Raw genomic sequence first — 14,549 nt, forward strand, 5'->3', positions numbered from 1 at the left:
CTTGCTAGTTGCGAACAGTTTGATTTTATATTTTTTATATATATTTGTAGTTGGTTTCGCTGCAGAAATTCACGCAAACTCAACAGATCCCTGCGCTAATGCGGATTTGTGAATTTATTGCAAGTTCTCCAAAAAAAATGGTCAAAAACCTCCCAGATTTATGTGGCTGTTTCCCCCCCTCCTGCAGGTGGCGCTGTTTCTTACTTTTGAGACATTGTTGCCTCAGCCTTGCTTGATGTCAAGTTATTCACGGCAACAGTGACAACACACAGGAATGGACTGAAATGTTTTATTTAGATAAGAAATTTACAATTTCAAAGCTCAATATGAAAGCAGGGAGGAAAAAAAAAAATACTTGAAATGGTGAAATTAAATTCTTATGAGGACTCAAATCATAGTTTTTCACCATTTTGTACAAATGATTTCCAGCAAAAATCGCTCGGTTTGTACAACGTTCAAATTTACAGCAGAAATCAGATCCAACTTCAGCTCTTTACAGCGCTCAAATTTTACGCACGCTTCAATAAAAACAGAGCACAAAGACAGAATGATTGTTCTTTAAAAATTCGGCTATGCTGATGCGTAAAGTGGGAGTTAATGAGAGAGGGAACACACAGCGTCAAATGTAAGAAGGGTTTAAAAGAATCCTGTAACTGTACAAGGCAAAGCAGACAAAGGTCCAGAGAGATGGAGAATATAACGCCGAGGTCTATGATGGCTGGAGATGTGGAGAGTATATACACAGATTTACAATTATGAACATTTAAAAGAAGATAAATGCTAAAAAAAAAACAAAAAAAAAACTATAGACTCCCAGTCCACTGTGCTAAAAGTCAAGAAAAAAAAAAAGCATTTCAGTGTAAATACAAATAATGCGTCTCAAAGCATCATCAAACTACATTTAATTAGTGACTTTTTGTCCCTCCCATAATAACTTAGAGTAAGGCCACAATGCTCAGGTGCAAACTTCCCAAAGTGCCTATAATTAGTGTAGTTATTAATAAAAAAAGAAACGAAAGAGAATTAAACGGTTATTGGGGATATTTAACGAATAAGTGCGATTTCTTTCTTTTTTTATTTTTCTTTCTTCCGAGCACAAAATGGGATTAATATATATCCGGCAGCTGGCTGTAGCTCCTGTCCCAGTATCCGCCGGAGAACAGCCAGTCCTGGGAGCGGGTGTGGGGGTTCGGCCCCTGCTGAAACCACCTGAGACGAGAGAGAAGGCGTTTAGGAAGCGCCGCACCAAGCCACAATCATAGAGAGGAGAGGAACGAAGAGCGGGCATGCTTTATCTTCGAATTTCATTATTCATTATTTAGATGTGAGGAGATCAGGCTGTTTCAGCTAACATCAACTCTAGTTTTGTTTGTTTTGTTTTTTTTAATAAGGGATATGGAGGGAGGATGCCTGTAGTGTTTGAGTAACTGCTTCTAGTGGCGGTGAGTGAAGCTTTAGCGAAGGGAAGAAGAGGAGGGGATTAAATATCTTCACACTGCGAGTCTCTCTGTCGTTCAGATAACATTCACTCAGAGATTAGGATGTTGTTGTTTTTTTTTGGAAAACACAGAGGGTCACGTGAACACACAGAAGACGTCAGAGCGCGTCAGTCAAACGGCGAGCCGCTCTAACCTCGGGCCGAGGGGAGGACTCCTTGGCATCAAAGCCAAGACGCAGCCGACCAAATGTGAAAAACGGAGATAAAAAAAACAGAGTTAATCTGGAGCAATTCAGAGGAACACAACACAAAGATGTTTCTGGTTGGGGGGGGGGGGGGGGGGGGGGAGAAAAAGGAAAGATCAGATGATTGTGATGTGCATTTAAAATCATCTGGTTCCTTTGTGGATAAACAGCCTGGTGAGAGATTTAATGACAAAATAAATAAAAAGAGAATAACCCCGACCTGGGCTTGGACTCCTCGTCAGATTTAGAGCGGTTTTTACGGGCGGCTCTCTGCTTCTCCTCCAGCCTCTTCTTTTCCTCGCTCGCCAGGTCTGTTTGAGACGCGGAAGTCGAGTTCTTAGGTTACGGCGAAGAGGATTGGGCTAAAAGTTTATTTCCGTTTAAAAAAAAAAAAACAAACAGAAAGGCGTTACCGATGTCGCCGTTCTCCATGGCCCTTATGTCCGGTCTGAGCCGGCAGTCGGTCTGCGGGATGACCCCCTCCATGTCCTTGTGCAGCTCGTTCAGCTGCATCGCGAAGGACGTGAAGCTGTACATCTGTTTTTTTTTAATCGTAATTTCATGTTTAAGGATCATTCTTTTTTGAAGAGTGATATATGGTAGGTAATGCAGGAATCGGTGAGACCTGGGTAGAGTTTGCTGGTCTGGGGGCAATCCTCCACAGCAGCTGGCTGCCAGGAATCACCTCCACAGTGTCTGAAGCAGGCGAGGGTACGCCCTCCTGATCCCCACTGTTACCCTGGTAGAACAGAAACACACAGCAGCTCTCAGTGTGACATGGAGGGTGAACTGCAATGCACTTAAGTGTGATTTCAAGTGAGAGAACAACACCAAAGCAGTGTAAACACAAATCTTTTTAAGAGATAAGAGATAAATATGCTTTGATCTAAGCTATTCCAATGTAGGTCTAGCTGCATGTTTACAATTGCCGTCTTTAATCTTCTGGGAAAAAAGTTTTTTTTTTGTTTTTTTTTTCAGTGGCCCTGATCCTCTTCCGTAGATTGGGATGAAAAATTGCTACATTTGTTACATTGCTACTTTCTCGACAAACAAACTAGAGTTCGGTAAAAAGCCGACTACACAAGGCTGGTGTGAATGCACCCCAAGTTGCACTGGATTTTATTTTGGGGTATCAGGCTGCACGGGTGAAAAGAAAATCAGATTTAAAAAAAAAAATACTTTAAATATGTTTAAAGCTATTCATCACTTTTCTTCAACTTCACAATTAAGCGACACGTTGTGCTGGTCTATCTTATAAAAAAAACAACAAAAAAAACTTCAATACATTGAAGTTTTTGGTTGTGATGTAATGAAATATGAAAGGTTTAGGAGTTCAAGCCAGTCCAAGCAGTCGCCTACATCTCTCTAAGGTTCTACCATCAAAGCAGCGTATATTTCAGCAGTATATATTTGAGTGTTTGAAGTGACGACCAATGAAAAGAGTTCAGACGGCTTTTCTAGACTGTGTGCTGAAACGCCTCTCTCACTTAGCGGTTTAGATCTGCAGACGAGTTACGCACGAAGCTGTGAGCAGAGTTGCCCACATCGACCGTTTTCATCTCAGTCGAAACTCGGAACAATGGCTCATTTTCCTTCCCCCCCCCAGAAAGGATAGAAGCAACAGCTTCCCTTTTTTTTTTTTTTTTTTTTAACTTTGCAATTAACTTCATGTTGTTGCCGACCCCCGCTGAGTAATTCATACCGCTTTGCCGGCTTTCTTCTCCTCGGCTCCTTTTTTGTCGTTTTTCTTGTGAGCTTCAAAGGCGGCCGGGTCGACGACGTAGAGGCACTCGGTCCACTTCCCGTACAGCGCGCACAGCTTCTTTTTGCTGTGAACCACACAGATACACAGGCAGACATGCACACGTCCTCAGGCACAAGCGCACCGCCGGTGACTTCAGTCGGTGTCGAGCGGCAAAGGATGAAAAAACCTCCAGGGAGACGAAGCTCCAAAAATCCAATACAGCCGAGAGTTTCCAGGAAATTTCAGCTAAAAGTTTGGACTTTTGTGTTGCTTTTCTGCCACATCTGTTAAATGTTTTTTGTCAAACTGACTAAATTCGTTACAGGTCAAAGCGCTCCAGCTGTGGGTATTCTGAGCACTGATCAGTGTATAAACAGCAGTTTTCTTTTTGAACATCAGCTCTGTAAAGCGTATTACCTTTGGGATTAATGCTTCTTTATATGGTGCCTGTTCAATAAGCTAAACAAACAAAACTACTAGGGATTTTATGAAACGGTGGCGAACGGGTAAGAGTACAATCTGTGTCGCATGTTTGAATTTGAGACTCATTACATTAGACCTCATTTGAGCTCTTAAGTTATATTTGGTGCCTGATGGGAAAGCAGAGCTGACGGTTACTCTACGCGTCCGAATAAATCTGATCTGCGCTGCAATATTTTGCCAAATGGAGGAATGTAAACTATCAGGTAGCAATGGAAAAAAAATCAATACAGTTCTTATAATAGAGAGAGAAACAACGATTTTCCAAACTCTCAAGAGTAAGCTGGAATTAAACCAAGCGTTCAGAGTATGTTGTGATTTCCACTTTGATTTTTTTTTAAGGAATAAAAGAGTAATTTTAAACTAAAATAATGTTTAAAGCTGCAGTAAGTAATTTTGATAAACAAATATGGTTGTTTTTTTTTTTTTTACATATTTGTTGAAACTGTCACAATGTTGTAACAGAAGAACATGAGACAGATAACCTGTGAAAAAAATTCAAAATAAAATCAAGCTCCTCTGCCTACTTCCAGTGTCTCTACTGCCGCCTGCAGAAATAAATCACTTGATCGGAAACAACCAATCAGAGCCAGGAGGAGGGCCTTAGTGCTGTCAATCACCCTGCCATGCTAGTTAGCTTCTATACCGATGACAGTGGATCAGTAGTGTTCCTGTAACATTATTTTGTTTCTCCACCATTAGCACTGCCGCGGCTCATGCACAGGCATGATTGACAGCAGCAAGACCCTCCTCCTGGCTCTGATTGGTTGTTTCTGACCGGAAGCGGTGCATTTCTTCAGATGGCAATGGGACAGTAGGGAGGAGACAAAGGAGCAACAAATTTTCATAGACTATCTGTCTCATGTTAAACTGTCACAACATGGTGACAGTTTTAACAAATATGTGAAAAATATATATATATATTTTTAGAAAAATGACACACCACAGCTTTAAGGAAGCCCATTTAAAACTTCCTCTGATTGCTGTGCTCACTGTACCTTTTATCAAGAATGTAACCTTCAACTTTGTGCAGCTCCTTCCCAAAAAGTCCACATGGTTTGAAATTGAGACAGCACTTTTCACCAGTCCTAGGGAGAAAACAAAGGAATAAAGTGTCGTAGTGATCAACAATTACAACAGCAATGCTTCGCAATTATTTTCACTCACTGCTGAATCACACAAGACGTTTTTATCAAAGTCAAATCGAGTTAACCGAATGACAGAAATGTTGCCGACCCTTTCTACAGTACATGAACTCTCTTTGTATTTGTCTTAAATATAAAGCTCTTCTGTTCTGTTTTTTTTTTTCTGTGCTATCTCTCTTTGATAGCTTCCTGCTCAACATTTTTTCGTTCCTGCAGAAAGCAAGCCACATGATCAGCTGATTTTGACTGTATTGCTCTATAATCTGAGGTGAATGGGGTTCTTTTTAATCTTTTTAATTAATAAATAATTGGATCGCACTGGAATAAAGCAAACTGATTCAAATTGGACTCTGTGTAAATGCTGTATGATTTGGAACCGCTTGTATTGTGAATTGCCTTTTAATGACATTAGTTGTGAACTAGTGCTGTAAAAAAAAAAAAATAAAATCAACCACTTCACAAGTTGTTTCATGCAAAACTCCCAGCAGAATCTGGAAACTATTTTAAACGTCAAAAACCAATTAGGGATTTAACCCTGAAAAGACAAAGTCCTTGTGCGACTTCCTTTGAAAAAGACTCACTGTGCCTCGTCGTTATTGTTGGAAACCCTGTGTGTGTGTGTGTGGGGGTGCGCGGGTGTGTGTGTGTGTGGTGATGTATGCAGCACACCTCCTCGCTTTGTTGTTTGGCATTTAAATTTCAAAGTGATGTAGCACAATAAGAAACAATTTAGTTCTTAAGAGAAAGAAGCTGTTTTCCATTTAGCCGTGGCGCTGCGAATACATATCCACCAATCAGCCATAATGACTAATATTGAGTGGGTGTCTCTTTTGTTCCCAAAAACAAACTCCAACCAGGAGGAGAAGCCAGCAGGGGGCTCGTCTCCTCGTGTCAGGCCACATCAGATGGACATTTGTTGGAGTTTGGAAGCAGGATAAACTCCTCAGACGCTTTTCCAAGGGGTTTCACTGAACACGCCTGTATTCCCGCAGCTGCTCTTCAAAAGAAAGTCCTCCACTTGCAAGCGAAAATTCTCCGTTGGGAAGCAAGAGTCAAAGCAAACTCCACGGAAATGCCAAGAGGAACACGTTTCCAGAAATAAGATGATGCTACGGGATTTTGTAGTCGTTATATTATGGCTGATCAGGGTATAATAAAACGCGGGGAGCATTTTATAACATTTAACACATTTTCACAATGGATCTGAATCTGACCTGTGGTTGATCACCTCCACATTCCCATACTGCTCAATCCACAGCTGGCCTACGATGATGTTGTGAACACAACAGGTGGGGTTTGTCCATGTGTAGGCTTCACTATGCCTGAAAGAAAAAGAAAAAAAAAAGTCTCAAACTTAAAAAAACAAACATGGCTGCACAGGTTTCGTTTTGTTCTTACTTGGGCAGCTCCAGCGTGATGATGCCTTTCGGCTCGGCCTCCACACTCTTGCCCCAGAACTTCAGCTTGGGGTAGATGGATCCATGAAACACAAAGTCCTGCTTCAGACCTTCGGCGTGGAAGGCGCTGACGGGAGGATGGTGGCTCACCTGCTCCGATATGAGCCTGAAGCCCAGGTCGTCCCTGGGGAACGTACGGTACGAAAAGGTCACAAAGGTCGAGCTGCACGTCGCGTTTCGCTCAAAACCACACAAGTACTGAGAAGCGAGATGATAGGCAAGGCATTTGAATGCATTCATCATCGATATAAATGTCTTTCATTTCCTTTTTCTCTTTTTTTTTAATCCATGCAAGTTCAAAATTATACATACAGGCTCAAATTTATCCATCTGCATCTTATTACGATTCTGGGTAAAAGACGGAAAAACTTTGATTTAAGACCACTTTTTTTTAAACCAATAGAAGAGTTAAATGCGTTGCTTTCCTCACGCAGACCACCTTTTTGAGGCACAGTTACCAGATCTTCCTCATTCATGCGGTCATTCCAGACACTTCATTAGTTTTATGAACCAGGTTTGATGTGTTTGGGATCATTGCTCTTCTGGAAAACTTGCTGTGGCTTGCAAAAGTATTAATTCTTGTGAACTTTTCCATATTTTGTCACATTGCAGCCATAAACATAAACATGTTGCATTAGAATTGAAAGTGAAAGACCAACACAAAGTGGTACGCAACTGTGAAGTGGAAAGAGAATTATACAAGATTCAAATAATTTTTTACAAATAAAAAATAGAAGAATGGGCAAATATTTCAGTCACTAGATTTGGGATGTAGTCTTCCTCATCCTCATTAATTCATTTTGTATGATGCACAAGTATCAGTGAATGAAAAGGATTGGCCCCTGAATATATGTAAAAGCTTCGTCACCGGGTTTTGAAATCAATAAACGTAAATTAACTATCGTTTCTGGAGTAGTTGAACATGTAGCTGGATATACGACAGAAACTCGTTGATGGCTAATAAAACCATCTGGTTTTTCTTCAAGGGGACTTCCAAATATTCAAAATGCATAAGTTTGAACTTCTGTGGATTAAAAAAAGATGCACATAAATTGCTTAAACGTTTTTAAATGAAGTGAATTCAATTCAAAAACGGTTCAAACGCATCATTCAAATCCCATAAGTAGCAGAACTGTGATTATGGCATTAGCTTTTGGAGCATGGAAACAAAAACGTCTTTGAAAAACCTTTTAAAGTCTGAACGCTCTCCTGCTGCTCCACCCACCTGACCAGCTCGTAGGTTTCTCCCAGCAGGGGGTTGAAGGGTTTACCTGTCCGCTCCCACTGGGAGGCCACAGCGGACACGGCGAACGCCGCCACGCACTGCGGCGGACAAACGCACAAAACACTCCGGATCAAACACATTAACCTACGACGTAATAAAACTTTGGCTTGTCTAAAGGGAACATAATGACGGAGCGGAAAGCAGCTTGCTCACTCCAACTCGAGGGTGTTAAAGAAAATTGCTCCACCTTCATCCTCTCGATAGATTCGGAAGACGAATTGGCCTGATGGATGAGGTACGTGTGCTCCATGTACTCCGTTAGACGCTGCAAGAAGCTGAGCGGCTCGTTGAAAATGACCGGCATTGTGATCTTGGAAAGCTCCTGAAAGAGACGGGGAGGAGAGACAAGGTTTCATCATAAAGAGGACCTCGGAGTTCCTTCACACGCCGATCCTCTGGGAATGAATTTTTTTCTTTTTTCTAAAGACTTGAGACGTATCTGAGCAAAACATGGCAGTAATAAGCATGCCGTTATGGATAAAGAAAGTTCAACAACAATGTCACATTGCGGGAAACAAAGACTAGGCTTCAGAAAGCCCAACCTTGAAGCTAGAGATTAGCAGGAATTATGGGATTTTTTTAATATCCCATGCCTCAACTTAGATAATTGTATTTAATCTGGAATTACAGCTATAAACATAATTAAAAATGCTAATAAACAGGAATCTGTTGCCATGTCAACAAGGTAGATTCCCACACTTTATGGGCACTTATGTAATTATGATAAACAAATCATATTTTACCTCAATTAGAATAAATTCTAGTAACAGTTTTAAAAATTCTTCTTTAATCCTGGTTTTTCATAACTCTGCAAGAGGAAAGCATAGACTGTTCTAGAAATCTTTCATGATTCCATTTCCCCAGATATAATTATCTCATTACACTGGCAAAATGCAGCACTTTACCAATATCTTTAAAGATGATATGAAAACTTATTTCAAGGTTATTAAGCAGCTTCAGGAAAAGAGGAGGAGATACTTTTAAACCGAAGTTTTATGATGAAACTGGAGAACACTCAGCACTGACTGATATTGCTATTGTGCTTTAAATCATTTTCTTTTTCTTTTTTTTTTTTTACAATCGCTTTTACAAAGTTTAGACTCTGCAGATGGAACTATTTCTAATTTTCTGTGTGTCTGTTAACCTCCTCACTGCAACTCGGTGAAAGATATTAATGATATCTTTCATAATTTAACGTTTTTCTTGCTGGTCAGTGTGGTAAAATAAATAGTGGTGGTTAAGTTTAAATAGAAGATTTGGTACTTTGATGATTTTTAGATTTTCTAAGACACAACTGTCTGATGATCTTAAAACAGCTCCAGGAAATCCCATTTTGTAAATCTGCAGATTGTAAATATACCATAGGAGCGTCCTACCTTTGCCCTTCCGACGCTTTAAAAAAATATTCTCCAGAAGATCATAGCCAAATTTTCAGGCGGTTACTAGTGGAAAACGGCTACAGGATGCGGAGTCCTTCAGGGATACATACTAAGACCACTTTTATTTCTTGTTAATATACATGATTTGTCAGATGCTCTTTGTCTCCTGTACATTTTTCTGGCAATATCTTTTATCTAGAAGACTTCTCCTTGTAGCTTTAGAGATAAACTGCCACCACAAGCAGCTGGAGCCGACCTCCCCTGGTGAAAACAACAAGTCAGAGTACTCATGCAGCTGCACGAGATCGTGTGACTTTCTTCTTGGTGTGTTAAGTGTCATAGTTCCTGGTTACATTTACAAACAGTGACATTGTCTGGATGAAGGCTGAAATGTTTTTGAACAATGTCTAGTGTGTTTTCTAGATGTGTAAAAAACTTCAAAGACAAACTAAATAAATTGAGTGTTTACTAGTTTTTTCCCCACTTTCTATATTTGTAATTTATTACAACACAATCTATGAGATAGCAGTTTGTTTTCGTCTGGTGTTTTCACCGTGTAAAATTTAAAAAAAAGTTTTAACTAATGCTAACTAATAGGCTAAGCTTAAGGACAATTCTAGCATGGTTAGCATATAAAAACGCCAACAAGCTGGAGCTAAGCAGCTTTTTATCCACATTTAAATTTACCTTAGGAATAAGATTTAATTAATGAACCCAGCGCTGACATTTAGCATCATAATTTATTTTCAAAGTGTTGAGGCTGCATCAGAGTTGTTAGCATGCGTTTAATGTTGTTACATCATGAACATCGCACGAGAGGCAACTTTAAAGATCCGAGTGCACACACACAGCAAGAAGAGAGAGGCTAAAAAAAAAAATTAAAATAAAATAAAAAACAAAGTTCTTGCTGGCAAGGCCATTTTATACAGTATTTCACAAGAACTAAAGGCCAGATCTCCCAGGCAATATTCATAGGTCTCTCCCACTACATATTCTCAGACATCACACGAGAAAAAAGTTTTTCAGCCAGAATTCGCATCAAGAACAAGGTGCAAGCACTTGTACAGAATGATGCCATTTAGGTCCTACAGTCCTGGGAGAGAGAATAACTTTTCTGTCTTTGTGTGTGATGCTTAGGCTCCAACTTTTTCTGTTCCCTTTTTTTTTCTCTTCTTTTTCTTTCCTTTCCACAACTCTGCAGAAAGCAGTATTTGGCTCTTTGCTAGCTGGAAGTCATATTCGCTTGTTTCAATTGGTCACGAAGACATGTTGCTGTAGCAGCAGAAATAACGTGCTACCTTTCGCAAAAAAAAATGTAATGACATGTAAGAGGTGTATTTTATCCTCTTTTGTTACATTTACACACGTGTTAGACCTGATTTCTACTTCCTGGTTCTCTCTACGGCCCCCAGAGTTTCTTCTAGCGGGTCCAACGGCAGGTCAGCCTGGCCTACTTTTTAAATAAGATTGTAATTGTGCAACCACTTGGGAGCCCCCAAGGACATAAAAGACCTCACAAAAAAATGAGCTTCATCCCAAGATGGTCAGGTGATCATTAAATATGTCAGGGGGGGAAAAAAAGCCCCACATTGAAAGAAGCTTAGTGATGTCGTAGCACACAGAAAACGCAACATTCTTTATCACAATACACACTACATAGCTACTTAATAGAAAACTTAGGAATTGATATATCACATGATCTGTTTCAGACGACTTAACAAGTTTAAATACAGGTTTTACCAAAAGGGAGTTGTTGCACTAAATAACTGTCGTATGACCTCTCTCTCATTTATTTATTTATCTTGCAGACGTTGTGCAAAAGGTAGTTGTCAAAATATGTGGATGTCGTCTTTCTTTTAGTGTAAATAGATTCTCATTTTACTGGAAGCTATATATTTCTGTATTTTACAGCCTCATTGTGATTTTATGTCTTACTGTGGAGAAAAGCACTTCAGTCTGACAGAAAGTATTCTACTCTATTTTCTTCTCTTCTATGCAAGGTAAGTAACAGAGTCACAGTAATGATAAGCTTAATCCTGTTGGTCCATTTACAACCACAAAAATTAAAATAAAATAAAATAAAAAACTTAAAATTTGCACCCGAGCAGCAGTGTAGCCGCCACCTGAATGCCTGACGTCAATCGAACCAACACCGGAACGTCGTGCTCACCATTCCAATGCAGTTCCTCAGAATGCTCCAGATGCTGAAGTCGTTTCTCGAGAACATCGGCGCAGGTAAGCTGGCCCTGAAAAAATGTGCACGCATAATTACATGTCCTCCATAATTCATGTGTAATTTATTTGCGTTGAGCGAGTAGCGGTACAGAAGCTGGCATCGTTTTAAGAGAGCCGAGGCATCGAGACGAATAACAGTTGCAGGCGTCAATTCAAGAAGATGAATTCAAAGTAGGTGCTATAAAAGTGCGCAGTTAAGAAGGAAACTCCAGACGAGACACAAAAATGATCAACGAGACGCGTTGGAATCGTTCGGGTTTCTTCGGTTCGCAGGTGAAATGGCGGCGATTTGAAGGACGCCCGAATTGTGTGAGACACCGAGGGATCAGCAAACACGGGATCACACTCCCACCGGATTGACCTTATCAATATTTAACAAAGTGACACGGAGCTAGGCCCGCTCAATACAACCCTTTCCCGTGGCTTTACCAGACAGAATCTCGCTCTAAATTATTCACACTACGAAGTGGAAAGACCTGAGGGAGGATAAAGAAGAGGAGAGGAGAAAAAAAAAGACCAGGGGGGAAAGAACCAGCCAACCTCTCAGAGCAGGTAAGAGTATCTGCAACAATAAGAGACTTAAAAGAGAAAAATGGCCCCTTTGCTGAGTTTGTTCATCTTTAAGCCAGAGATGAAAGGCGCAGGGGGAGTGTGGCCAATTTGGTAAACCGTGGGGGCATATTGCACTTCTGACCTGTGCTTTGTTATCCCGTTGGACTGAGTCTCGTCCCTGTCTCCATGGTGATCCTCCTGCAACATGCTGGTGGCGGGGCTGCTGCACGGGCTGCTTAGCATGACAGAGCCTTCGTCCTCCTCCTCGTCCTCTTCAAAGGAATTGCTGGCCACCGTCTCAAAGCCGCTCAGGGAGAGCTCAGAGCCTGACTCTGATAGAGACGAGGAGACATGGCGATGAGTGCTCAGAGGAGAGCTGGGGGGGTACAAAGGCTGATAACACGGGCTGCTGAAGAGTATAAAGCTTCTTTAATTAATAGACGTGGAGGGGGGGGGAGATGCTTCTTTAAATCTGATTGACTAGTAAGTGCAAACAGAGAGGCTTATAAATGGGAAAACTTTTAGAAACTGTTTTCATGTTGCAGGCAATGACTGCAACACTATGCTCGTTTTTTAAAAGAGCGTATTTATGGCAAATTTACAGATAATAAGTAATTCCTCGTGTCTTTCATTAGTTATTCAGTTGTTGATTATTTAAACCATATCACGTCCCCAAAGATGCTCGTCTAGGCAAAAGTACTTCAAAAAAAAAGGAAAAGAGATCCGTCAGTTCCACCAAAATAAGTTTTCTATTGTGTCCAGTTACATAAAGGGTAGCTAATGAAACATTACTGTTAATGTTAATATAACATACTGCTGTTGTTATTCTCATGTGTTTGTTTAAAAAAAAGAAAGAAAAAGAAAAGAAAATCATGCTGGTAAACACTTCACGAAATGTCCAGAGTTTTGTCCAGTGATAAACCTGTTTAATTTACAGGACTCCGTGTTTGTTTGACCTAAAGTTAAGAGTACCTACGCCTGAGCTGTACTTTGTGCTCTGCTTTAAAATCAAAATCAAAATTCAAAAATCAAAACCTGAAGGTCAGAAACAGGCTGGAGTGATTATGACGAAAACATCAGAAATGGTGCAAACCAAAAACCAGCATCATAAACGGGGGAATATTTGAATTTCATCCTGCTTTTTCATACGTGCACAGCAGGAATAGTTTATTGAATAATGACAATCAAGCAATTTTTGTTGTTGTAATATTAGGCCTAATCATGGAAAAGCCTAAATCAAGGAGGCAAGATTAACTTAATTTTCGCCAAAGCTTCAACATTGTTAGAATATGCCAAAAATTCCCGTAATAAATGAAAATGTCCACTACTGATCACTCAGCTGTGACACGACTATCTACAGTAGGTATCATAACTACACAGAATAAGATAAAATGCTTAAAATGCTTTAATGACGACTACAAGTTGACCAAAAGTCATCAAACATCAGTCAGACATAAAAGCAATAAAAACCCGGCAAACTTGAGTCTCACACATACCGAAGGAATTCACCGGCAGCAGCAACAACAACAACAACAACAACAAAAAAAAGTATCCCGGTGTCCTGCAGGTGAACGAGAGTGCAGCGAGCGTGAACGGGAACGCCGGCCTGTCACAGAATCCCCCTCCGAGTCCCGAGAGCGCTCGATAACTTGTCAACTCACCAGACACGGCGTCGTGGAACTCATCCTCGCTGAGGGCGCTGCGCGGTGACGATCCCTTGACGACGGATTGCTCAAGTTCGTGATGCTCCGTGGCGAGAGTCTGCAGCGCCTCGGAGAGGATTTTGTTCTTCTCCACCTCCTGCTCCAATTTCACACTGCGCACCTGAGCTCGCCACGCACACGCACACACCCAGCCAAATCACACACACACACATACGCAGACAAAAGAAGGACAGATTAATCACCGACTGAAAGACAAAAATTAAAAAAAGAAAAGGGTGGGGATTCTGTTTTGCACTTTTAGCAACTACTGATTGACAGTCTGCTTCTCTCGTGGCGACCAAAAGTCAATTCTCAAGGAAAACAGAAGGCAAACACTCATGGCCTCCAGACAGGCTGTGATGGCAGTTGGTCTCGCAATAATCAGCATGTCAACGGATTGATCATCCTCTCTTTTATCAGAGCCACAGAAAGACAGAGCTTCTCTGTAACAGAGGACGGCTGCCTTGATGCCGCCGTCTCAAATGGCCAGCTGGAGAACATGATTCCTGTGCAGGCGAGACCGATCAAATGACAGCTGCTGGATGCTGAATAAACCATTAGTTAAAACTCTACCTTAACACAAAGTGCAGAAGTATTCGTATCCCCTGATTTTGTTTCACAATTCTGTCAACGCACAACTACAAAACTTCAGCGTATTTCCATGGGACTGTTTGCGACAGGCCGACGGAGAGTAGCGACGAAGTGAGAGAAGTGGAGGGAAAACGGTGCATAATTTTCAAACACATAAGACCTTGAAAAATATGATTTTGTGGAATCATTTTTGCGTTGCAATTAAAGATTCAAGTCTGTTGCATTGGAGGGTTTGTCCAGTCTTTGGAGAATAGATCAAACTTCAAAATCGCATGGAGAGTGAATGAGAACAGCA

At 40.8% G+C, this 14,549-nt stretch overlaps 1 protein-coding gene across 2 annotated transcripts in view; it reads right to left on the bottom strand.

The window, feature by feature from the left end:
- Nucleotides 1-275: 275 nt before the first annotated feature.
- Nucleotides 276-14,549, bottom strand: part of osbpl1a (oxysterol binding protein-like 1A) — a 35,454-nt gene continuing 21,180 nt past the window's right edge. The window contains exons 16-29 of one of the 2 annotated variants that reach the window (XM_032571413.1): nt 13,622-13,784; nt 12,103-12,292; nt 11,344-11,419; nt 7,982-8,116; nt 7,735-7,832; nt 6,451-6,633; nt 6,267-6,374; nt 4,906-4,995; nt 3,386-3,512; nt 2,309-2,422; nt 2,097-2,220; nt 1,904-1,994; nt 1,633-1,653; nt 276-1,209 (exon numbers count right to left, since the gene is read on the bottom strand). In XM_032571413.1, coding sequence (XP_032427304.1) covers nt 1,107-1,209; nt 1,633-1,653; nt 1,904-1,994; nt 2,097-2,220; nt 2,309-2,422; nt 3,386-3,512; nt 4,906-4,995; nt 6,267-6,374; nt 6,451-6,633; nt 7,735-7,832; nt 7,982-8,116; nt 11,344-11,419; nt 12,103-12,292; nt 13,622-13,784 — 1,623 coding nt within the window. In that variant the 3' untranslated portion in view covers nt 276-1,106. The remainder of the gene's footprint in view (nt 1,210-1,632; nt 1,654-1,903; nt 1,995-2,096; nt 2,221-2,308; nt 2,423-3,385; nt 3,513-4,905; nt 4,996-6,266; nt 6,375-6,450; nt 6,634-7,734; nt 7,833-7,981; nt 8,117-11,343; nt 11,420-12,102; nt 12,293-13,621; nt 13,785-14,549) is intronic. The other variant, XM_032571414.1, reaches the window with a different exon arrangement.

Source organism: Xiphophorus hellerii, chromosome 9 (genome assembly GCF_003331165.1).
Source record: "Xiphophorus hellerii strain 12219 chromosome 9, Xiphophorus_hellerii-4.1, whole genome shotgun sequence".
Taxonomy (NCBI): Eukaryota; Metazoa; Chordata; class Actinopteri; order Cyprinodontiformes; family Poeciliidae; genus Xiphophorus; species Xiphophorus hellerii.